This window comes from Pongo pygmaeus, chromosome 20 (assembly GCF_028885625.2).
Source record: "Pongo pygmaeus isolate AG05252 chromosome 20, NHGRI_mPonPyg2-v2.0_pri, whole genome shotgun sequence".
NCBI lineage: Eukaryota > Metazoa > Chordata > Mammalia > Primates > Hominidae > Pongo > Pongo pygmaeus.
Window position 1 is genome coordinate 9,792,417 of NC_072393.2, and position 26,197 is coordinate 9,818,613.

At 41.7% G+C, this 26,197-nt stretch overlaps 1 protein-coding gene across 5 annotated transcripts; it reads right to left on the bottom strand.

Annotated features, from left to right (window-relative positions):
• Nucleotides 1-237: 237 nt before the first annotated feature.
• ZNF121 (zinc finger protein 121) lies at nucleotides 238-24,293 on the bottom strand. Of its 5 annotated transcripts, none has more exons than XM_063658446.1 (4): nucleotides 24,212-24,293; nucleotides 8,771-8,851; nucleotides 7,867-7,945; nucleotides 238-6,883 (listed from the first exon to the last, which is right to left on the bottom strand). In XM_063658446.1, the coding sequence occupies exons 3-4, from the start codon at nucleotides 7,867-7,869 to the stop codon at nucleotides 5,714-5,716; spliced, it is 1,173 nt and encodes a 390-aa protein (XP_063514516.1). In that variant the 5' UTR covers nucleotides 7,870-7,945; nucleotides 8,771-8,851; nucleotides 24,212-24,293; the 3' UTR covers nucleotides 238-5,713. The 5 variants fall into 5 exon arrangements, with proteins under 5 accessions (XP_063514516.1, XP_054317592.1, XP_054317591.1 ...); XM_054461617.2 differs by having other exon boundaries at nucleotides 7,867-7,981; nucleotides 24,212-24,289; XM_054461616.2 differs by lacking the exon at nucleotides 24,212-24,293 and adding an exon at nucleotides 23,825-23,888.
• Nucleotides 24,294-26,197: the final 1,904 nt, after the last annotated feature.

Consider the following 26,197-nt stretch of genomic DNA (forward strand, 5'->3'; position numbering starts at 1 on the left):
TCCAACTACCAGTCTCAGGTGATCCGCCCACCTCGGCCTCCCAAAGTACTGGGATTATAGGCATAAGCCACCGTGCCTGGCCTATTTTATATATCTAATTTTAAAAAAAATCGACAAGGATAACGGTGTGACACAAAATGGAAAATGAACAGGAATTACTGAAATGAACTTTGTGTCAAATGGATAAAAATGCAACAATGAAGGGGGGGGGAAAAGCACAAAATTGACCCAAGTAACTTCTTTTATTACAATTTTTATTGTCATAAAAACACATAAAATTTACCCTTTCACATATTTTGTGTGTACCGAACAGTATTGTTAACTATAGGCATATTTTTATACAACAAATCTCAAAAAGCTTTTCCATCTTGCGTGGCTGACACTCAATACCCATTGAACAACTCATTTTCTCCTCCACCAGCTTATGGCAAATACCGCAGTACTTTGTTCTTCTGAGTTTGACGTTAGATACCCCATATAAGTGGAATTGGGTGTATTTGTCCTTTTGCAACTGGTTTATTTCACTTAGCATAATGTCCTCAAGGTACATCCATGTTGTAGCATATGGCAGAGTTTTGTTTTTAAGGCTAAATGATATTGCATTGTATGTATATAATGCATTTTGTTTAGCAATTCATCTGTAAATGGACATTTACTTTGCTTCCACCTCTTGGCTCTTCTGAATAATGCTGCAATGAACACAGGTAGGCATTCACACATGGAGATACTTTCTTCAGTTCCTTTGGACATGTACCTAGAAGCGGATTGCTGCTGACCAAGTAAGTTTTAAACCTAGTGCTTTTATATTATGCCCTGACCTAAAGATAAGAACTGTGAATAAAAACTGAATTCTGGTTAGTAGGTTTTTAAAAAGAGTGGTATGAGTTATCAATTCTGAGAGTAGCTTATATTTTAATCTAGGATTGAGCATGCGCTATTTTTTGCAAGTGATGAAAGATAGCTACAGACAAGGGAACTTGGAAGGCAAGAAATAACCCAGTAGTTTTGCAGTGGAATTAAAAGTGTTGGCTTGTGGTCATGTTTTTAATATAGAAATAGTTATTAGTGTGTGTGGATACATATATATAATTATGTATGTCTTTGCCATATCCTCCATAGAGAGGACCTAAAAGCCAGGGCACTGTTACCTAGGAACACCTCCCTACACAGAGACTGCAGCTTCTAAATAGTATTCTTCATTAAAAGAAACTAGATTTTTCTGATTCTAGGGCTGGAAACAAATGTACCATGAACAAACTGCTGCCCAGGAAATAATTATATACCCATGAAATTAGGAGAATACATTTTTAAAGATTCAGAAGATAGCTTGATGGGGATCCTACTTATTGAATCTGGAAAAATATGTGCATCAAATTTATAGTAGCTAGCTACACCCCATAGAGTAAGAATTTATGATACATGCTCCTACAAGTAAATGGGTAAATAAATGAATAAGGATAACTCTTCCTTACAAAATTCCAGTTAAGAAATGTAGAAGAAACTATGGAATTAGAAAATCACTTTTTGGACTGGGTGCGGTGGCTCACACCTGTAATCCTGGCCCTTTGGGAGGCTGAGGTGGGAGGACTGCTTGAGCCCAAGAACTTGAGGCCAGTCTGGGCAACATAGTGAGACCTCGGCTCTATGAATAAAAAAATTAACTGGGTGCGTTAGCATGTGCCTGTGGTCCCAGGTACTCAGGAGACTGAGGTGGGAGGATCGCTTGAGCCCAGGAGGTCAAGGCTATAGTGAGCCATGATCGTGCCACTGCACTCCACACCCTAGGCAACAGAGCAAGACCCCAATGCAGACCAACAGAAGAAAAAAAAGGAAAAGAAAACCACCATTTGGAAACCACTACAGCAACAGCTACAGATATACCTCATGTTACTTCACTTTGCTTCATCTCACTTTACAGATATTTTTCACAAGTAGAAGTCCTGTGGCAATGTCATGTTGAATAAATCTATAACACCATTTTTTCCAACAGCATGTGCTTACTTTGTCTCTCACATCCTGGCAATTCTGACAATATTTCAAACATTTTCCTTATTATTATACTTATTGTGGTGCTGTGAATTTTTTTTTTTTTTTTTGAGAAGGACTCTCACTCTGTTGCCTGGGCTGGAGTGCAATGGTGCGATCTCAGCTCACTGTAACCTATACCTCCTGGATTCAAGTGATTCTCCTGCCTCAGCTTCCTGAATAGCTGGGACTATAGGTGCCTGCCACCACGCCCGGCTAATTTTTTGTATTTTTAGTAGAGATGGGGTTTCACCATGTTGGCCAGGCTGGTCTCAAACCCCTGACCTCATGATTCACTCACCTCAGGCTCTCAAAGTGCTGGGATTACAGGTGTGAGCCACCGCGCCCGGCTGCTCTGTGATCTTTGATGTTCCTTTTGTAATTGTTTTGGGGTACTACAAATCACAACCTTGGAAGACAGCAAACTTAATAAATGCTATGTTCTCACTGCTCCACCAACTGGCCACTCTCCCCTCTCTCTTCCTCTTCCCAGGCCTCCTAATTCCCTGAGGCACAACAATATTGAAATTAGGCCAATTCATTACCCCACAATGGCCTCTTAACTGTTCAAGTGAAAGGAGTTGCACATTTCTCACTTTAGATCAAAAACTGGAAATGATTAACCTTAGTGAGAAAGTCATGTCAAAAGCCAAGATAAAGGCCAGGTGCAGTGGCTCACACCTGTAATCCCAGCTTGTTGGGAGGCAGATAGGGGAGCATCACTTGAAGTTTTAAGTTCAAGATCAGCCTGGTAAACAGTAAAGTCCTGCCTCTTTAAAAAAAATATAAAAACAAAAATTAGCTGGCCATGGTGGTACACACCTGCAGTCTTAGCTACTCAGGAGACAGGAAGATCACTGGAACCCATAAGTTTGAGGCTGCAATGGGCTATAATTGTACTACACTCCAGCCTGGGCAAAAGGGAGACCATGTCTCTAAAAAAAAAAAAAGAAAAAAAACAAAGTGCTACTCCAGTGAACACACAAATAACAAGAAAGGAAAACAGCCTCACCACTAACACAGAATAAGTTTTAGTGGTCTGGATAGAAGATCAGACCAGCCACAACATTCCCTTAAGCCAAAACCTAATCCAGAGCAAGGCCCTAACTCTAATTCTATGAAGGCTGAGAGGTGAGTTAGCTGCAGAAGAAATGCTGGAAGCTGGCAAAGATCAGTTCATGAGGTTTAACAAGTCATTTCCATAACATAAAAGTACAAAGTGAAGTAGCAATTGCTGATGTGGAATCTGCAGCAAGCATTTCCAGAATATCTAGACAACTGGCAGAGGTAGCTCTACTAGAGTTTTAACAGAGACAAAACAGCCTTACTTCAGCAGATGCTTTCTAGGACTTTCATAGCTCTAGGTAAGCTAATATCTGACTTCAAAGGATGGGCTGACTCTTTACTTTGTAGAGACAGGGTCACGCTCTGTTGTGCTGGCTGGTCTTGAACTCTTGACCTCAAGTGATCCTCCAAACTCAGCCTCCCAAAGCACTGGAATTACAGGTGTAAGCCACTTTTCCCAGCCTGGGCTGACTTTCTTGTTAGAGGCCAATGCAGTTGGTGACTTTAAATGAATGCTAATATTCAATTACCATTCCAAAAATCTAAGGGCCAGTTAAGAATTATGCTATATCTACTCTCTCTGTGGTATCTATTTACATCTATTTACAGCATGGTTTACTGAATATTTTAAGCCCACTGTAAAACATACTGTTCAGAGATTCCTTTCAAAATATTACCACTGATAATGCACCTAGTAACCAAGAGCTCTTATAGAAGTATAAACAAGATTGGCGTTTTCATGCCTGCTAACCGCAGCCCATGGATTCAGGAATAATTCTGACTTTCAAGTCTTATTATTTAAGAAATACATTTCATAAGGCTATAGCTGCCACTAATAATGCTTCTTCTGATGGATCTGGATAAATTAAGTTGCAGACCTTGCAGAAAGGATTCTCCATTCTAGATGCCATTAACAACATTTATGATTCATGGAAGGAGGTCAAAATATCAACATTAAGGCAGGTGTGGTGGTGTGTGCCTGGAGTCTTGGCTACTCAGGAGGCATAGGAAGGAGGATCACTTGAGGCCAGGAGTTCAAGGCTACAGTGTGCTCTCATCGTGCTGGTGAATACCCATTTGTACTCCAGCATGAACAACGCAGCGAGACCTTGTCTCTAAAAAAATTTTTTTAATTAAAAAAATAAAAACCAACATTAACCAGAGTTTGGAAGAAGCTGATTCCAACCTTCATAGGTGACTCTGAGGGGTTCAAGTCTTCAGTGGAAAAAGTAACTGTGGATGTGATGGAAAAAAGAGAACTAGAATTAGAAGTGGAGCCTGAAGATGTGACAGAATTGTTTCAATCTCGTGAAAAAACTTGAACAGATGAGAGGCTGCTTTGTATAGATGAGCAAAGAAAGTGGATTTCAAAGAAATGAAATCTACTCCTGAAGATGCTGTGAACATTGTTGAAATGACAACAGACTTAGAATATTACATCAACTTAGTTGATCAAGCAGTGGCAAAGTTTGAGAGGATTAAGTCCAATTCTAAAAGAAGTTCCACTATGCGTAAAATGTTATCAAACAGCATCGCATGCTAAACAGAAGTTTTTCATGTAATGAAGAGTCAATCAATGCAGCAATCTTCACCGCTGTCTTATTTTAAGAAACTGCCACAGCCACCCTGATCAACAGCCATCAACACTGAGGCAAGACCTACCACAAGCAAAAAGATTACAACTCGCCAAAGTTTCACGTGATCATTAGCACTTTTTGGCAATAAAGTATTTTAAACTAAGGTACTTAGACATAACACAACTGCACACAAGAGACTACTATATGATGTAAACCTAACTTATATGCACTGGGAAGCCAAAACATTTGTATGATTCATGTTATTGTGATATTCGCTTTATAGTGGTAGTCTGGAACAAAACTCGCAATATCTACAGGGCATGCCTGTATCTTGTATCAATAGGGTTTCTCTTCTCCACTGCAACATCTTACTTAGAAAGGCCTAAGGAAATAATGAGGGCTTTCTGTGTTTTCTACATTGTATGGCCCCAGAGTGAGTTCTCAACTGTTGGATTGTGACCACAATCCAGTCTCTTGAGAAGAGAAGAAAGTGTATTAACAACAACTTAAAAAAAAAAAAAAAAGGCCAGGAGCAGTGGCTCACTCCTATAATCCCAGCATTTTCGGAGGCCAAGGTGGGTGGATCACCTGAGGTCAGGAACTCGAGACCAGCCTGGCCAACATGGTGAAACCCCATCTCTACTAAAAATACAAAAATTAGCTGGGTGTGGTGGACGGCACCTGTAATCCAAGCTACTTGAAGGCTGAGACAGAATCACCTGAGCCCGGGAGACAAAGGTTGCAGTGAGCTGGGATCATGCCATTGCACTCCAGCCTGGGTGATGAAAAGAGTGAAATCGTGTCTCAAAAAAAATAAAATAAAATAATAAAAAAAGATTCCAATGGCTCCCCAACATTCCTAAAATTTATGGGGGACACATAGAGTATGAGTTCTTTTATGTCTTCAAAGTGAATGGGGATAACTGAAGGCCTCCTCACATTCTTTGTACCAATAAAATTTCTCTTCAGTGTGAATTCAAATGTGGTAATTATGGTATGAGAAATTCCTAAAAGATTTCCACATTCCTTACATTCAGAGTTTTTCTTCAGTGTGTTTTTAAATGTTTAGTAAGTAAATAAAATCTATTGTAGGCTTTCCCACATTCATTACATATATAGGGTTTCTCTCCAGTGTGAATTCTAACATGTTTCTGTAGGTGTGAAGAAGCACGGAAGGTTTTCCCACATTCCTTACATATATACGGTTTCTCTCCAGTGTGAGTTCTTATATGTTCAATGAGTTGAGAAGATGTAGCAAAGGCTTTCCCACAGTCCTTACATTCATAGGGCTTCTCTCCAGTATGGATTTTTACATGATTATGTAAGCTTGAGGAAACAGTGAATGCTTTCCCACACTCCTTACATTTATAGGGTTTTATTCCAGTGTGAATTCTAAAGTGATTCTTAAGGCATGAAGAGCTTCTGAAGGATTTTCCACATACCTTACATTCAAAGGGCTTCTCCTCTGTGTGAGTTTTAAAATGTTCAGTTAGTAGATAAAACCTATTGTAGGCTTTCCCACATTCATTACATTCATAGGGCTTCTCTCCAGTGTGTATTCGTACATGTTTAGTAAGGCCTGAGCGCCCAGCGAAGGCTCTTCCACATTCCTTACATTGATAAGGTTTCTCTCCAGTATGAATTCTTACATGTTCAACTAGGTGTGAAGAAACAGTGAAGCATTTCCCACATTCCTTACATTCATAGGGTTTCTCCCCAGTATGGGTTCGCATGTGACTATTAAGATATGAAGAATATCTAAAGAATTTTCCACATTCCTTACATTCGTAGGGTTTTTCTACAGTATGCATTTTAACAGACACAGCATGGCTTGTGGAGTAAGTAAAAGCTCTCCCACATTGCTTCTGTTCATAGAGTGTTTCTCCATTGTGAGTTATCCTATTTGCCTGAAGATGTGACTGATCAACAAAGGCTTCCTCACAGTCACTGTATTCAAAGGATTTGTCTCCTATCCACGTTCTCTGGTGAACATTTGGTGTCAGGCTGAAGGCTTTTCTGCACTGATTCAACACAGAAAGTGTCTCTCCAGTAGGGGCACTGTTGTGTAACATGGGAAAGTTTTCTCCATATTCATCACAGTCATAAGTGTCCCCTGTATTTTCAGTACCCATGTGTGCATTAAGGCATGAGTGTTCACTGAAGATTTCTCCATTTTCCATAAAGTCACAGAGTTCCCCTCCATTGTGGATTTCTGCCTGTTAATAAAGGGATGAATGATGATTAAAGGATTTTTCAGGTTTATCAATAGATTTTACCCTTCTGAAATCAGACACGTTATTATGATTATAATTTTTGCCATTTTCATTACATGCATACAGTTGCTGCCCCATGTATTTTTTACAAGTTGAATGAAGAAAACCTGCTGGCAAGAACCCTGTGCCATTTGCTCTAAGAACCTTGAAATAATTCCTGTATATTTTCATGAAATACTTTTTATAATCTATCTAGCTACATATGTGATAATTTGTACTTGTGAGAATGCTGAAGCACCAAGTTTTAAGATAGGATTAGGGTATCCCCAAATTCATTACATTTAGAGTATTCCCCTAGAGCAGAGGTCCCCAACCTTTTTGCTACCAGGGGATTTCTTAGATAACAATTTTTCCACAAACAGGGGTGGAATGGGGGTGGGATAGGGATGGTTTCAACATGATTCAAGAACATTACATTTACTGTGACTTTATTTCTATTATTATTACATTGTAATATATAATGAAATAATTATACAACTCACCATAAAGTAGGATCAGCAGGAGGCCTGAGCTTGTTTTCCTGCAACTAGACAGTCCCATATAGGTGATGGGAGACAGTGACAGATCATCAGGCTCATAAGGAGCACACAATCTAGAACCCTCACATGGGTGGTTCACAGTAAGATTTGCGCTTCTATGAGAATCGAATGCTGCTACTGACAGGTGGAGTAATATGACAGGCAGTAATACGAGCAATGGGGAATGGCTATACATACAGATGAAGTTTTGTTCACCTGCTGCTTACCTCCCGCTGTGCAGCCCAGTTCCTAACACTAATAGAAACAGTACCAGTGGGGACCCTTGCTCTAGAGACATTCCTCCTGCTTGAGTAAATGTTACCTCTCTCAAATCTCATTTTTGCTGATTTTTTATAATTGAATTCCCAATGTTTTTTGAGTGTGGTAAATAAGAAATCTAAATCTTACCATTTGTATGCCGTTTGATGTTTTGTTAAGCCAAAAAAAAAATGTTGAGGTGCTGACACTTTGGTTTTAACTTGCCATTCTGAAGTAAAACAGAAAAAAAGAAAAAAAATAGGGTCTGAGAACAAAACAGTAGGTTAAATAAGTCAGAATTATAAAGCTCATTTTTATTTTTCATATTCAGCACACTCAAAAAAATTAAACAGACACAGATTTGAACAGTTTATCCAAGACGAATATTTGGCAATCATAAGGACTTGGGGTCTAAACTTAGTAATTTTTTTTTTGAGACAGAGTCTCGCTCTGTCACCCAGACTGGAGTGCTGGAGTGCAGTGGCACGATCTCGGCTCACTGCAACCTCCGCCTCCTGGGTTTAAGCGATTCTCCTGCCTCAGCCTCTGAGTAGCTTGGATTACAGGTGCCCACCATCAGGCCCGGCTAATTTTTGTATTTTTAGTAGAGACAGGGTTTCTCCATGTTGGCCAGGCTGGTCTCAACTCCTGACCTCAAAAGGTCCACCTGCCTCAGCCTCCCAAAGTGCTGAGATTACAGGCATGAGCCACCAAGCCTGGCAATTTAGTAATTTTTAAAATAATTTATTCTATAGAAATTAAATGAGATAATGAACAGAAATAGTATTATTAGGGAAGGAAAATAGAAATGATCTGAATAAAGAGCACACATTAAAGTCATAAACAAAAAGATAAAAGAGCACATCATTTGCAAAATCACATGAAAGTCTGGGTTAGATGAAAAAGAGAGGAATATGGAAAGTTGAAGATACCCTAAAACTTTCAAGTCCAATGGCCCCATGTTCTGTGACAAAGTACATTTTTTAAATATATCTTCATTATGCTTCCAAACATACTGAACATCTCATTGACCAGGAATGTTCTTCATACTCACCTTGGGGAACTCCTGTTGGCAATGTGCTCAACTTTTCCTTCTCTTCCTCCAGTCAAGAGACAGACTGAGTTTGAATAGGTCCTGTACAGAGAGAAAGATACAACAATGGGAGAGGCTTATGAAGGAAATGACAAACGTAACCAAGAAAAAATAACTATATTCTTAAAGAGAGTAGTGAAACTATTTTAAAAGAGCTCAAATGTCATATATCTCATCTTTTTGTGCCCTGAGGAGATTGGTTATCTCTGACCAAATACTCACTATTCAGACTTAAATACACATTTAAAAACCATTAAAGACTGGGCGCAGTGGCTCATGCCTGTAATCCCAGAACTTTGGGAGGCTGAGGTGGGAGAATCACCTGAGCCTGGGGAGGTTGAGGCTGCAGTGAGTCATGATTGCGCCACTGTACTCCAGCCTAAGCAACAAAGTGAGACCCTGTCTTGAAAAAAAATAAATAAAAACCATTAAAACATGTATTCAAATAGGAAATAATCCAAGTGCAAAGAGAGATCATTATTTTGTTTTTTGGTTTTTTTTGAGACAGAGTCTCACTCTGTTACCCAGGCTGGAGTGCAATGGCACTGTCTCAACTCACTGCAACCTCCACCTCCCAGGTTCAAGTGATTCTCCTGCCTCAGCCTCATGAGCAGTGGGATTACAGGCACCCACCATCAGGTCTGGCTGATTTTTTTGTATTTTTATAGAGACAGGGTTTCACCACATTGGCCAGGCTTATCTTGATCTGCCTTTATCCTCAGGTGATCTGCCCACCTCAGCCTCCCAAGTTACTGGGATTACAGGCATGAGCCACCGCACCTGGCTGAGATCTATTTTTTTTTTTACTATATCATCAAAAGTTTGAATATCGTGTCTTTTGTAGCTTTTTTTATATCATGGGTAGTATTACATCTCTCTCTCTCTTTTTTTTCTTTTTGAGACAGATTTTTGCTCTGTCACCCAGGCTGGAGTGTAGTGGCACAATCTTAGCTCACTGCAACCTCTGCCACCACCCACCCTGGTTCAAGCAATACAAAAATTAGCCAGGCGTGGTGGCACGTGCCTGTTGTCCCAACCACTCAGGAGGCTGAGGCAGGAGAATCGCTTTTACTCAGGAAGCAGAGGCTGCAGTGAGCCGAGATCATGCCACTGCACTCCAGGCTGGGCAACAGAGCAAGATTCCATCCAAAAACAAAAGAATCAGAGAGCTTCTTTAGGACACCCCTGAAATAACATTATTTCTTATGTTCTCAGGGCTGAAATTGTTATAATTAATGAGGCTCATATGCCAGAGCTTCCCTGGCATAATGTGAAGGAGGGAATCCTAGAGAGACAGGAGTGTTGCACTGGATTTACTATGTGTCATCTCTATAGCCCACTCCCCCACCCTTTGTTGACAGAGCAGAAGACACTCTCTTCACAAAAGTTATTAAGAGAGTAGTGGAGGAGTATCGTAATCCTTGAAAAGCTCTGTTGGTATTCTCCTTCATAGGACAGGTATGACTGCAAAGAATACCATCACTGAGATGGGTTCCCTGGGTTTTTTTGTTTGTTTGTTTTTGAGACAGAGTTTCACTCTTGTTGCCCAGGCTGGAGTGCAATGAGGCAGTCTAGGCTCACTGCAACCTCCACCTCCTGGGTTCAAGTGATTCTCCTGCCTGAGGCTCCCAAGTAGCTGGGATTACAGGTGCCTGCCACCACACTTGGCTAATTTTTTGTGGGGGAGGTATTTTTAGTACAGACAGGGTTTAATCATATTGGCCAGGATGGTCTAGAACTCCTGGCCTCAGGTGATCTGCCCGCCTTGGCCTCCCAAAGTGCTGGGATTACAGGCGTGAGCCACCGCACCCAGCTGAGTTCCCTTTCAATTGAGATGAAGGGGACCCAGAATAGCATAAATCAAGAAGGTAGTATTTAATCACCAAAGACAAGGTGAGAAAATCAACTATCAAGGACAGCAGAAATGTACCAGTAATCAGAATGCCCTGACCTACAGAGATCTGTGGTGGTGGCTAAGTGATCGTGCTGTCCCTAGAAATGAAATAGTTAAGCAGTTAACAAATCCTACTCTAAAGAGCCACAGAATATATGTTAGGCATTATGGGCCACATGGTCTCTGTTGCAGCTACTCAACTCTGCTGTTGTAGCATGGAAAACACTATAGAAAATGTAAACAAATGAACACGGTTGTGTTCTGATTAAACTTTATATACAAAAAACACATGGAGGGACAGATATGGCCCATGGGCCATAGTGTGCCAATCTCTGTACTTGAATACTGCTCTATCTATGTAAAAAAGTCTAAAGTATAGTAGCCAAAAACTGTATTTATCCCAGTGGAGAATCATAACCTCTCACTCAATTACCACACTGAAGTCATTCATAAATCATGAACTTAGGTGATCACTCCAATTACTGCCATTTTTCAAAATGTAATGTCTTTACTAGATAAATCAACATAATTTCTGTCACTTGGTATGCAGGCATTGACATAGCTAATGTCTTTTCTCCATACCAATTTGAAAAAAAACAAGACTCGGTTACCTTTCATCTGGCAGGACCAACAATGTATCTTCATAGCATTGCCCTTAGCATGTGTCAGTTCTCCAGGTCTCTGTCATAACTTAATCCCCAGAGAAAATGACATTCCATGAAACACCACACTAGTACACTATGTTGACACCATTATACTGATCATATCCAATGAATAGGAAGTAGAAAACACATTTTTAAAAATTAGAGACAGGGTCTTACTCTGTCACCCAGGCTGGATTAGAGTGGCATGATCATAGCTCACTGCAACCTCAAACTCCCAGGCTCAAGCAATCCTCCTGCCTCAGCCTCCCGAGTATGTGGGACTATAGGCACATACTACCACGCCTGGCTAATTGTTTTTTTTTTTTTCTTTTACTATAGATATGAGGTTTCACTACATTGCCCAGGCTAGTCTCAAACACCTGGTCTCAAGATATCCTCCCACGCCAGCCTCCCAGTGTTAGGATTACAGGCATGAACCATTGTGCCCTGCCTGACAATACCTTAGACAACTTTATTAGAAGCATGCAGCATTTACAGTTCCAAAATGGTAGTACAGAAGCAAGCTGGTTTCAATCCCCTTACAGAAAACTAAAACCAAATACATATTGCGAAAATTATCACCAGCAATATCCCTGATTTAAATATAAAAATTAGGCAGTTTCTGGGGCTAAAAAGAAGTGAAAAAACTCCAAGGAGACGTTAAGAGAATCAAATTTCCAAGAATGTGGAAAATTTCTACCAATCCACAGTTTCTACACTGGAAAAAACTGAGATCAATGTGAACAACCACCTTCTCCACCATCCTGGGTTCCCTGGTAAAAGATCAGTCCTTCCCTGTCTCAACCCATAGGAAGCATCACAAATGCCTGAAGGGAGAAACATCCCTGAGGACATCCAGGGACAAAGAGGGGAGGCAGGACTACCATCCCCAGCCCTGGAAACTCTGTTTTATAACTTGGCCAAAGGAGAAGCCAAGTCAGAGTGGCTGTTCAGGAGCACCATACTGTAGGGGTATGCTACACAGGTCACCTGGGCATGAAAACACAGCCAGCCTTCCCACAGTGCTGGAATATGCCCTTTAGGACTCCCTCATTCTGGATGGGCAGTATACTTGATAGTTTGCTACAGCAAAGGCAAACGTGGGTTTAAGATTCCATCTAGTGCTGAAAAGGAGGCAGTGACCTAGGGAAATTTTAAAGAAAAAAAATCACTTTTGGAGGCTGAGACAGGCAGATCGCTTAAGCTCAGGAGTTCAAGACCAGCCTGGGCAACAAGATGAAAACCCATCTCTACTAAAAAGTACAAAAAGTAGCCAGGTGTGGTGGTGTGCACCTCACCTACTCGGGAGGCTGAGGTGGGAGGATTGCTTCAGCCTGGGAAGTAGAGGCTGCAGTAAGCCATGATCACACCACTGCACTCCAACCTGGATGACAGAGAGAGACCTTGTCTCAAAAAAATAACAAGAACAACAACAAAAAAAAAGATAAAAAGAAAACATACCCAATAAAAACCACAAGCCAGACAAAGACTGTAATAAATAACTAATCCTTCAATGCACAGACATAGATGTACATCCACAAGAAACAACAGCAAATGGGGAACCATGATCTCCTAAAATGGACAAAAATAGTATCAGTGACTGAACCTAATGAAATGACAATATGTGAGCTCCCTAAGAATTCAAAATAACAGTTTTAAGGAAATTCAGTGATCTCCAAAATAACACAGAAGAGCAACTCAGAAATGTATCAGAAAAAACTTTAGAATATATTAACAACAACAAAAAAGAGAAATCTTACAACTGAGAAATACTCAACTCAAAAGTTCACAGTAGAGGCTCTCAACAGCAAGATGGATCAGAGGAAAGATTCGCTGAGCTTGAAGAAAAGCTATTTGAAAATATAGCCAGAAGAGAAGAATAAAAAGAACTAAGATTGTCTGCAAGATGCAGAAAATTACCTTGAAAGTCCAAACCTAGGAATCGCTGGTGTTCAAGAGGGAATGTAGCAAGTGCAAGGGGTAAGCTTTGAAAGCTTTATTAAAGAAATAACAAAAGATTCCAAAAATTGAGAAAAATATAAATATCCAGGTACAGGAAGGTAAGACGACACCAAACAGATTCAATCCAAATAAGACTACTACAAAGCATACAATCTTCAGACTCTCAAAGGTCAAGGACAAAGACAGGACCTTAAAAGCAGTAAGAGAAAAGAAGCAAATAACATATGAAGGACTCCAACTGGTCTGGCAACAGGATTTCTCAACGGAAACCACACAGGCCAGAAGGGAGTAGGATGACATTTTCTTTCTTTTTTTGTGAGACAGTCTCACTCCGTTGCCCAGGCTGGAGTACCGTGGCACAATCATGGCTCAATGCAGCCTTTATCTCCCAGGATCAAGCCATACTCTCACATCAGCCTCCCAAGTAACTGATATTACAAACGTGCAAAACCATGCCTGGCTAATTTTTTTTTTCTTTTTTCTTTTTTTTTGTAGAGACGGGGTTCCACCATGTTTGAAATGCTTCTTTCCCGGTGCCATAAAGAAATAGCACTTGAACATAAACTTTATTTCTTTAGCAAGGCCATTTTAATTTATTTATACATTTTTTTGAGACAGAGTCTCATTTTGTTACTCAGGCTGCAGTGTAATAGCGCGATCTCGGCTAACTGCAACCTCTGCCTCCCAGGTTCAAGCGATTCTCCTGCTTCAGCCTCCCTAGTAGCTGGGATTACAGGCACACGCCACCATGCCCGGCTCATTTTTTGTATTTTTTTTTTTTTTTTAGTAGAGACAGGTTTTCATCGTGTTAGTCAGGATGGTCTCAATCTCCTGGTCTAATGATCTGCCAGCCTTGGCCTCCCAAAGTGCTGGGATTAGAGGCATGAGCCACCATGCCCGGCCCTAGCAAGGCCATTTTTATACTTTCTGCAGAAAGGGTACACTCCCCAGCAGATTTGCCATGAGAGTACACTGAACAAAGGAGACAGGGTCATTTATAACCTGATGCATCCACCCTACTGCTGTGTCCAGTTTCCACTGGCTGGAATGGGACCTCACATTTTGTATTTGTTTTGATTGGCTTAGAACTTTTTAAAAGGGGTAAAGGCAGAGAAGAAGAAAGGAAGGAGGAAGTAACTTGTGGAATGCTGAGAAATGCAAAAACACCTTCAAATAAGGAAGAGGAACAGGCTATGACCTAATGCTTGCTTGGACCAGTATAAGCATGCCAGGGCAAATATTTAGGCTAAATTGTGGGAGCTAAGATCATAAAGTACATTGATTTATTTATTACAGCTAGTAGATATTTAAGAATGTTAACACAGGTCTTTGAATAAGTTTTGCTTCTAAAAAAGTTATTTATTCCTCATTAGATGGAAAAAAAAGAGTCTTTAAAAAAAAATCTCTACTTTACTTTTTACAACCAAGTTGCCCAGGCTGGTCTCAAAATCCTGAGCTCAAGCAATCCACCTGGCCCAGCCTCACAAAGTGCTGGAATTACAGGCATAGGCCACCTTGCTTAGCTATGGGATGAAATTTTCAAAGTGCTGGAAGAAAAAAATTGATATCTAAGAATACCGTATTCAGGCCAGCACAATGTCTCATGCCTGAAATCACAACAATTTGAGAGGCCGAGGTGGGAGGATCACCTGACATCACCAGTTAGAGACCAGCCTGGCCAACATGGTGAAACCCAGTCTCTACTAAAAATTAAAAAAAAATTAGCCTGGTACGGTGGCACATGCCTGTAGTCCCAGCTACTCTGGAGGCTGAGGCAGGAGAATCACTTGAACCCAGGAAGCGGAGGTTGCAGTGAGCTGATATTGTGCCATTGTACTCCAGCCTGGGCAACAGAGCAAGACTTCATTTCAAAAAAACAAAAACAAAAAGAGATAAAGAAGGTCTCTATAGCTGGGAGTAGTGGCTCATGCCTGTAATCCCAGCACTCTGGGAAGGCTGAGATGGGCAGATCACGAGGTCAGAAGTTCAAGACCAGCCTGGCCAACATGGCAAAACTCCATCTCTACTAAAAATACAAAAATTAGCCAGGTGTGGTGGTGTGTGCCTGTAATACCAACTACTCACGAGGCTGAGGCAGGAGAATCGCTTAAACCTGGGAGATGGAGGTTGCAGTGAGCTGAGATCACACCACTGCACTCCAGCCTGGTCAACAGAGCAAGACTCTGTCTCAAAAATAAAAAAAAAAGAAGGTCAGTATATAATGATAAAGGGGTCAATTCAGCAGGAGGATATAACAACTGTCAATATTTATGCACCCAACACTGGAGCACCTAAGTATATAAAGCAAACATTAATAAATCTAAAGGGAGATACACACTGCAGTGCAGTAGGGGATTTCAACACCCCACTGTCAGTAATGGACAGATCATCCAGCTAGAAAATCAACAAAGAAACACAGAAGAAGTTAAGCAATACACTAAACCAAAAAGGCCTAACACAGGACATTTTATCCAACTGCTACAGAAGATACATTCCTTTCCTCAGTATATGGAATATTCTCCAGAACAGACCACATCTTAGGCCACAAAAAAAGTCTCAACAAATTCAAAAATGTAGAAATCATATCATCTTTTCTGACCACAAGGGAATAAAACTAGAAATCACTAACAAGAGGAACCTTGATTCACAAGCTCAAAGTGGTGGCTCATGCCTATAATCCCAGCACTTTGGGAGGCCAACATGGGAAGACTGCTTGCACCCAGGACCTTGAGACCACCCTGGGCAACATAAGGAGACCCTGTCTCTTCAAAAAAAAAAAATAATAATTACACAATGGAACATTGTTTTGGTATGTTGACATATCAAAATCCATGGGACAAAAGCACACAGAAATTTGGAAATTAAAATATTTCTTGAAACAAATTAAAGTGAAAATACAACATACCAAAATCTATGGGATAAAAGCAGTACTAAGGGAGTATTTTACAGCAATAAACACGTACATCCAAAAAGTAGAAAGATTTAAAATAACCGAATGATACCCCTTAAGATACTAGAAAAGCAAAAACAAATCAGACTCACAATTAAATCAAAAGGATAAAGACCACAGCCAAATTAACAAAATTGAGAATAAAAAACAATACAGAATATCAATAAAACATAAAGTTGATTACTTGAAAAGATAAACAAAATCAACAAACCTTTGGCTAGACTAAGGGGAAAAAAGGACCCAAATAAAATAAAAAATGAAAAAAGAAAACTGAACAGAAACCACAGAAATACAACCAATCATTAGAAACTATTACAAAAAACTGTATGCCAACAAATTGGTAAGCCTGGAAGAAACGGACAAATTATTGGGCGCATACAACCTACCATGATTGAACCATGAACAAATAGAAAACCTCAACACACCAATAACAAGATTGAAGCCATAACAAAATGAATCCCATCAAAGAAAAGCCCAGGAACTGATGGTTTCACTGTTAAATCCTACCAAAAACTGAAAGAATAACAATACAACTCAAATTCCCCAAAAAAAATTGAAGAGAAGAGAATATTTCCAAACTTGGTCTACAAAGTGAGCATTATTCTCATATCAAAAGCAGACAAGAGCACAACAGCAACAAAACTACAGGCCAGGCTGGGTGCAGTGGCTCATGCCTGTAATTCCAGCACTATGGGAGGCTGAGGTGGGTGGATCACCTTAAGTCAGGATTTTGAGACCAGCTTGGCCAATATGGTGAAACCCTGTCTCTACTAAAAAAACCACAAAAGTTAGCCGGGCGTGGAGGCATGTGTGCCTGTAGTCCCCACTACTCAGGAGGCTGAGGCAGGAGAATCACTTGAATCCGGGAGGCAGAGGTTGCCATGAACCAAGACTGAGCCATTGCACTTCAGCCTGGGCGACAGAGCAAGACTCTGTCTCAAAAAAGAAAAGGAAAAAAAAAGTAACCAAAAATGTGAAGGAGCTATGCAAGGAAAACTATAAAACACTAATGAAACAAACTGTAGAGGATACAGAAAAAATGGGAAGATATTCCATGCTCATGGATTAGAATATTGTTAAAATGACAATACTACCCAAAGCAATTTACAATTCAGAACAACCCTTCTCAAAATACCAATGAAATTTGTCACAAAAAGAGAAAAAAAATCCTAAAATTTATATGCAATCACAAAAGACCTCAAACAGCCAAAGAAATACTGACCAAAAAAAACGAAGCTGGAGTGGCCAGGTGCGGTGGCTCACACCTGTAATCCCAGCACTTTGGGAGGCCAAGGCAGGTGGATCATTAGGTCAGGAGTTCAAGACCAGCCTGGCCAACATGATGAAACCCCGTCTCTACTAAAAATACAAAAATTAGCCAGGCATGGGCTGGGCGCGGTGGCTCATGCCTGTAATCCCAGCACTCTGGGAGGCCGAGGTGGGTGGACCACAAGGTCAGGAGATCAAGACCATCCCAGCTAACATGGTGAAATCCCATCTCTACTAAAAAAAAATACAAAAAAAAAAAAAATTATCCTGGAATGGTGGCGGGTGCCTGTAATCCCAGCTACTCGGGAGGCTGAGGCAGGAGAATGGTGTGAACCCAGGAGGTGGAACTTGCACTGAGCCCAGAACACAACACTGCACTCCAGCCTGAGTGACAGAAGGAGACTCCACCTCAAAAAATTAGCCAGGCATGGTGGTGTGTGCCTGTAGTCCCAGCTACTAGGGAGGCTGAGGCAGAAGAATTCCTTGAACCTGGGAGGCAGAGGTTGCAGTGAGCCAAGATCGCACCACTGCATTCCAGCCTGGGAGACAGAGTGAGACTTAGTCTCAAAAAAAAAAAAGAAGGAAAGAAAAAGCTGGAAGCATCAAACTGCCTGATATCAAAATATACTACAAAGCTAACATAGCCAAATCAGCATGGTACTGACATAAAAACAAACACATAGATCTATGGAAGAGAACAGAGAACCTAAATATAAATCTACACATTTATAGACAGCTCATTTTCAACAAAGGCACCAAAAGCATACAATGGGAAAATAGCAGTCTTTTCAATAAGTGCTGCTGGGAAAACTGAATAACCATATGCAGAACGAACTAGATGCCATCTCTCAGCATAAACAAAATCAAAACAGATTAAAGACATCTAACACCTGAAACTATAAAGCTACTAGAGGAAGAAACTGGGGAAACAATCCAGGACATTGGTCTGGGTAAAGATTTCTTGGGTAAGACCTCAACAGCACAGGCAACAGGAGCAAAAATAAACATATGAGATTACATCAAACTAAAAACTTCTCCACAGCAAAACAATCAACAAACTGAAGAGACAATCTAGAGCATGGGAAAAAATATTTACAAACTATCCACCTGACAAAGATTAGTAATCAAAATATATAAGGAACTCAATAACAACAACAACAAAAAAAAAGATCAAAAATTGACAAAAGTTCAGAATAGTTGTTTCTCAAAAAAAGACATACAAATGGCCAACAGGTATATGGAAAAAATGCTCAACATGGCTAAACATCAAAGAAATACAAATCACACATTACCACAATGACATGTCATCTCACCTCATAGATTGGCTTTTATAAAGACAGGGAATAAAAAATACTGATGAGGATGTGGTGAAAAGATAATCCTTGTATGCAGTTGATGGGAATGTAAATTAGTACAGCCACTATAGAGAACAATATTCAGGTGTAGTGGCTCATGCCTGTAATCCCAAAACTTGAGGCTGTGGTGGGAGGATCACTTGAGCCCAGAAGTTCGAGACCAGCCTGGGCAACACAGAAAGACCTGTCTGCACACATATGCACACACAAAACCTGTCAGGCACAGTGTCTCATGCCTGTAATCCCAGCACTTTAGGAGCCCAAGGCAGATGGATCACTTGAGGTCAGAGTTCGAGACCAGCCTGGCCAACATGGTGAAACTCCGTCTCTACTGAAAATACAAAAATTAGCTGGGAATGGTCACGTGCGCCTGTAGTCCCAGGAAGGAGAATCGCTTGAACCCAGGAGGCGGAGGTTGCAGTGAGCCAAGATCATGCCACTGCATTCCAGCCTGGGCAACAGCGAGACTCCATCTCTAGAAAAAAAAGAGAGGTTGATTCATGGGTAAAATACATAGTTAAAAGAAATAAGAACTGGTGTTCAACAGATCAGTAGGGTGACTACATTTAACATTCATCTATTGTACATTTCAAAACAGCTAAGAGAATAACTTGATTTTCCTGCAATAAAGAAAGGATAAATATTTAAGGTGACAGATATTCTACTTACCCTGATTTGATAATATAAATGTATCAAATTATCACATGTACTCAGAAAATATGTACGTCTATTATGAATCAAAAAACTTTTTTTGAATTGTCAAATAGGGGGTGGGAGATTCTGGGGCCACCATGTCTGTGGGTAAAGATATTCCCTTGTCAGCCAGGCGCTGGTGGCCCACACCTGTAATCCAAGCACTTTGGGAGGCGAGACGGGTGGATCACGAGGTCAGGAGATCGAGACCATCCTGGCTAACACGGTGAAACCTCGTCTTTACTAAAAATACAAATTAGCCGGGCGTGTTGGCGGGCACCTGTAGTCACAGCTACTCGGGAGGCTGAGGCAGGAGAATGGCATGAACTCAGGAGGCAGAGCTTGCGGTAAGCCCAGTTTGTGCCACTGCACTCCAGCCTGGGTGACAGAGAAAGACTCGTCTCAAAAAGAAGAAAAAAAAAAAAAGAAAAGAAAAAAAAGATATTCCCTTGTCTGGATCATGTAAAGACATTCCCTACAAAAAAACATTCCCTGCAAGATGTCCCTCCAAGTTACTTCACCTAATACCACCTACCACTAAAAAGGAGCAATGAGCCATGATTATGCCATTGCCCTCCAGCCTGGGTGATCCAGCAAGACTCTGTCTCAAAAAAGAAAAAAAAAAAAACTCAGTATGGAGGTTTCTCAAAACACTAAACAGAGAACTATCAATAGAGCTACCACCCATAAACCTCTTGACTTTTGGAGGCAACATATACATTTGTATGTGCTTTAACACTCCACACAGTTGCCTGTAAGAATTCTAGTTTCAACTGTAGACAAGAGCAATTTCAGGCTGCAGTGCAGGCTTCCCAAGCACTTGGTCCACCTGATCCAGCAGACCCAATGATACTCAACGTGTCCATGTTAAATAGCATCCTATTTATTGGAAGCCTCCGGCATGCACCAACAGAAGATGTAGAGTAGAGCCCTCTGGTATTCCAGAGTCAATCCATGCCCTCTTGTGCAGATTAACTGTTTCTCTTTTGAGAAACAGGTTGTGGTTTTCCACTACCATGTGATAGAGAATGAACAACTCATCATGGGACATGAAGTAACTAAGGCAGATCTGAGTAATTTGAGACTTTCTGGTCCCCAAAGCATGAAGTACATACTGTCAGCCCTTATCAAACAAAGGTTGTCAGCTTCTCCTTTAGACCAAAAATTCCAAGTTTGTAGGAAATCGCATGAAATAAAGGAATATTTACACACACCATGAGAATCCAATCAGAAATATCTGATTGTATGACTTTCTAAGAGAATGAGTGTTAGGAATAACGCTCAAAATCCTAAGGAAATTGAACACTCAAACAAAGGATTCTTAGCAAAGCAATTTTACTTCTGCACAGAGGGGTGCCTCCTTGACCAGTTGCCATGAGAGCACATCTGAACAAAGGGGCATGAGAGCCTTTACTCCTGATGCAAGTCCTGCTGCTGTACCCTTTCCCCATTGTCCGGGGTCAGGTCGTACAATCTAAACTAATCCTGGTTGGCTAAACACTTGATTTTTTTTAGATAGGGTGGGCACGTAAAAGAAAAGTGGAGAGGAAGGGGAAGGGATGTCTGTAATGAGCTAGAAAGTCCTCTTTCCAAATAAGGAAAGGTATGTGAGCTGGTACTGATAACGCTTTGTACTGTGGCATGCCTGGGCATCTAACAAAGGCAAAAAGGAGAAAAAAGGAGAAAAAGGGGGGGTACCATGAATTAAAGAATAAAAGATTGATGAGAATATTTGAAGAGAAACCTCATCATATCCTCATATCCCACAGTGTGACTCTCCAAAAGTCAATATAATATACAATAATAACTGTTCTAGGTAAAAAGACACTGAAAACGTTAACAATTGCAATGTAAAAATCTTGAATGGATCTTAGAACCAAAAACATCCAAGAGCATACGTTGAATCAATGCGGAGAATTTTAGTTATTATGCAAAGCAGACATTAGATGACATTATTATTTTTTATTTAAGTGAAATACTAGTATTGTGGTTTCAGAATGACAATGCCTTTTTTTTAGGCGATGCATTACCAAGTATTTAAAGGTCAAGTATCACGTGTGCAATTATGCTCAATTTATGCTCAAATTGTTCACCATAAAATGTATTTACCTGAGGAGAAAGAAAACAAGCACAATGCTTAAAAAGTAAGTGTTCAGGCACGGTGGCTAACACCTGTAATCCCAGCACTTTGGGAGGCCAAGGCGGGTGAACTGCCTGAGCTCAGGATTTCGAGACCAGCCTGGCCAACATGGTGAAACCTTGTCTCTACCAAAATACAAAAAAAAATTAGCTGGGCGTGGCGGCATGTGCCTGTGTCCCAGCTACTAGGTGTCAGGCCTCTGAGCCGAAGCCAAGCCATCAGACTCCCTGTGACCTGCACATATACATCCAGATGGCCTGAAACAACTGAAGAACAACAAGAAGAAGCGAAAATAGCTAGCTCCTGCCTTAACTGATCACATTCCACCATTGTGATTTGTTCCTGCCCCAACCTAACTGATCAATTGACCTTGTGACATTCCTTCTCCTGGACAATGAATCTCAGGAGCTCCCCACTGAGCACCTTCTGATCCCCACCCCTGCCCGCAAGAGAACAACCCCCTTTAACTGTAATTTTCCACTACCTACCCAAATCCTATAAAACTGCCTGACCGCTATCTCCCTTTGCTGAGTCCTTTTCCAAACTCAGTTTGCCTGCACCCGGGTGATTAAAATCTTTATTGCTCATAAAAAGCCTGTTTGGTGGTCTCTTCACATGGACGCGCCTAATGCTAGGGAGGCAGGAGAATTACTTGAACCTGGGAGGCAGAGGTTGCAGTGAGCAGAGATCGCACCTCTGCACCCCGACCTGGGTGGCAGAGCGAGACTCTGTCTAAAAAAAAAAAAAAAAATCTACTAGACTGGGTGTGTTAGATGTTCAAGTTTTCCCTAGGATCAAATTTTTCGGAAAAAATGTAAAAACTACACTTAGTCTAAACATGCTGTTAATAAATTCAATAGATAATAGATACTTTATTACACTAATACTAGAATAATATTCTGATTTTAATAAATAATTCTAGTATCAGTTTAATAAAGCCTCCATCCTGGCCAGGAGCGCAGGCTCACGCCTGCAATCCCAGCTCTTTGGGAGGCCGTCAGGTGGATCACAAGGTCAGGAGTTCGAGACCAGCCTGGCCAGCATGGTGGAACCCTGTCTCCACTAAAAATACAAAAAAAAAAAAAAAAAAAAAAATTAGCTGGCATGGTGGCCCATGCCTGTTGTCCCTGCTACTTGGGAGGCTGAGGCAGGAGAATCGCCTGAACCCAGGAGGCGGAGGTTGCAATGAGCTGAGATCACGCCACTGCACTCCAACCTGGGCGACAGAGCAAGACTCTGTCTCAAAAAAACAAACAAAAGCTTCCATCCTTTCTTCCTGTGGGCCCCTGTTTTGAAGCTCTGTAGGGGGGGGCGTACAGACCTAGGAACTTCAGATGAAGAAAACAGCTGTGTATTATTGCCTTTCTTTCTTTCTTTTTTTTTTTAAGACGGAGTTTTGCTCTTGTCGCCCAGGCTGGAGTGCAGTGGCAGATCTCGGCTCACTGCAACCTCGGCCTCTCAGGTTCAAGCAATCCTCCTGCCTCAGCCTCCCAAGTAGCTGGGATTACAGGGGACTGCCACCATGCCTGGCTTTTTTTTTTTTTTTTTTTTTGAGACGGAGTCTCCCTCTTTTGCCCAGGCTGGAGTGCAGTGGTGCGATCTCGGCTCACTGCAAGCTCCGCCTGCCGGGTTCACGCCATTCTCCTGCCTCAGCCTCCCGAGTAGCTGGGACTACAGGCACCCGCCATCACGCCTGGCTAATTTTTTGTATTTTTAGTAGAGACAGGATTTCACCATGTTGGCCAGGCTGGTCTCGAACTCCTGACCTCAGATGATCTGCCCGCCTCGACCTCTCAAAGTGCTGGGATTACAGGTGTGAGCCAGCGCGCCCAGCCTGCCTTTCTTTTGTAGAAAGGCTTGTAGCTGGTAACAACAAAAAAAGTTAAGTCCAAGAAAATAAAATAAGAAACTAAAGGCTCACAGTCTACACGTGTTCATATTTACATGCAGATATAGGCACACCCTAAACGACTATATTTTTTTCCATCAGAAAGTAATGTGTCAAAAATAAGAAAAGGACATCAATGCCAGATTTTCAGACGAGACATTTTTTAGCAAAGAAATGGAAGTCAGAGCCCTCTTGAAACCAATTTTCTGCAGGTGCTCACCAGGAACACGCCGGAAACGCCAGGTTCCTGAGGCGCGGAAATGCCGGGCCGGAGCCAACCTGACTGGAATGGCAGAAATCCTTTTACTTTCAGAAAGAAAAAAATTCACAAAGGTTGCTTTCCAAGCTTTTGAAGAAGGGAGCACAGCGGATGAAAGCACTGCAGAAAACACGAGCGGAGTCGGGACAAACACACTTCCCGACCTGGCTCCTGACTGGGACCCACTGAGCCTGCGGCCTCTCGCCACTGGCCGCGCAGGGAGGACCGACTGCCCCTGGAGAAGACAGTGAAACGAGGTGGATCGGAGAGGCTCCTGGGCGACAGCGCCCAATCGTTCCTTTGCCCCCCCCCTGCTATCTCCGGGATCCCCAAGCAGGCGGAACTCACCACAGCCAGGGTGGACTCCACCACGATAAAGGCGAAATGGCACTGACCATGCGGAGCCAGCGCCGGAAAAGATGGCGATTGTGCGCTGACGTCACTTCCGCTCCAAGCCTCGGGCCGGGCGGGGCTCCTGGGTTCAAGTTTCAGCCACATAGGACCCAGTCAAACACAGAAATTGTAGTTTCCTCCCGGGTGGGTGCGGACAGGCCTGGGGTTGGCTCAGGGAGGGGGATGCAGAAATAGGTCCAGAGAAAAAGGCGAGGTTAGAACCGGGCCTCTGGACGGAACTGTGGGCGAGGGATGGGGCCCGTACTTGGGGGCGGTTTAGAGGTGGGACCCGGCTAGCCGGCGGTTCAGGTGGCCGGACCTGCTGGAAGGGCAGGCGTGGGGGATGGGACGCACCCCAGGGGATGCTCCTGCAGAGCTTTTCCCAGGTGGGCACAGTGGCTAACGCCTGTAATTCCAACACTTTGGGAGGGTAAGGCAGGTGGATAGCTTGAGTCCAAGAGTTCAAGACCAGCATGGCCAAAATAGCAACATCCTTTCTCTATTAAAATATATATGTGTGTGTGTGTATACATATATATATAGCTTTTTTGTATACGTCTCCTCATGTTACTAGAGCCTTTTCATGATTCTTCCATATTGATAAAGCTGCCAGTGAATGGCATGGTCTGTCTCTTCTATTCAGTCAGGCTTTCTGTAGGCCTTTATTTCTTCATTCTTTATTTTTTAGAACTTGCTGGTTACATTGCGTTTTCTTTTTTCGTTTTTCTTTTTCCTTTTTTTTTTGAGACAGATCTCACTCCATCGCCCAGACTGGAGTGCAGTGGCATGACCTCGGCTCACTGTAACCTCTGCCCCCCGGGTTCAAGCGATTCTCCTGCCTCAACCTCCTGAGTAGCTGGGATTAGAGATGTCTGCCACCACGCCCAGCTAATTTTTGTACTTTTAGCAGAGAAGGGTTTCACAATGTTGGCCAGACTGATCTCGAACTCCTGACCTCCAGTGATCTGTCTCCCTCAGCTTCCCAAAGTGCTGGAATTATACACATGAGCCACCGCACCCGGCCACGTTTTCAATATAATAATATTTTCTGTAAATCTTGATTTCTTTTTGTCTTCATCAAGTATGTATTTCTGCCTGAGTACAGTGGCTCATGCCTATAATCCCAGCAATTTGGGAGGCCAAGGGATCGTTTGAGGCCAGGAGTTTGAGACCAGCCTGGGCAATACAGCAAGATGCCGTTTCTATTTAAAAAAATTTTTTAAATATGTTTTTGTTTTTGTTTTGAGATGGAGTCTAGCTCTGTTGCCCAGGCTGGAGTGCAGTGGCACGATCTCACTCACTGCAACCTCTGCCTCCCGGGTTCAAGCGATTCTTCTGCCTCAGCCTCCTGAGTAGCTGAGATTACAGGCATGCGCCACCATGCCCATCTAATTTTTTATTTTTAGTAAAGACAAAGTTTCACCATATTGGCCCAGTTGGTCTCGAACTCCTGACCTCATGATCCGCCTGCCTCACCCTTCCAAAGTGCTGGGATTACAGATGTGAGACACTACGCCTGGCCAAAAACATGTATTTCCATTGTTATTTTTCTGATCTTACCACATGGGCCAGGACCACATTTCCTACATTGTAAAATAGCACTGACACCAGACATTCTCCCCAGGTTTATTCAGAAATATAACATAATCCCAATAAAAATATTAAAAGTTTTTTCTGGAGTTGGGTACATTGATACCAAAGTTTATGTGGAAGAATAAATATCTGATAATAACCAAGAAAACAAAAACAAAAGCAATGATGAGCAGCAGATGTTAAAACATACTATTGACAGTTTTCACACAAGGCAAATAATTAAATTATATTAAAATAAAAATAAATAAGACATACTATAAAGCCTCTATAATTAAAACTATGTGGTACTAGCACATGAAGCAGAAACAGACTAATAAAATATCTAAAAACAGACTCAAGAACATGTAG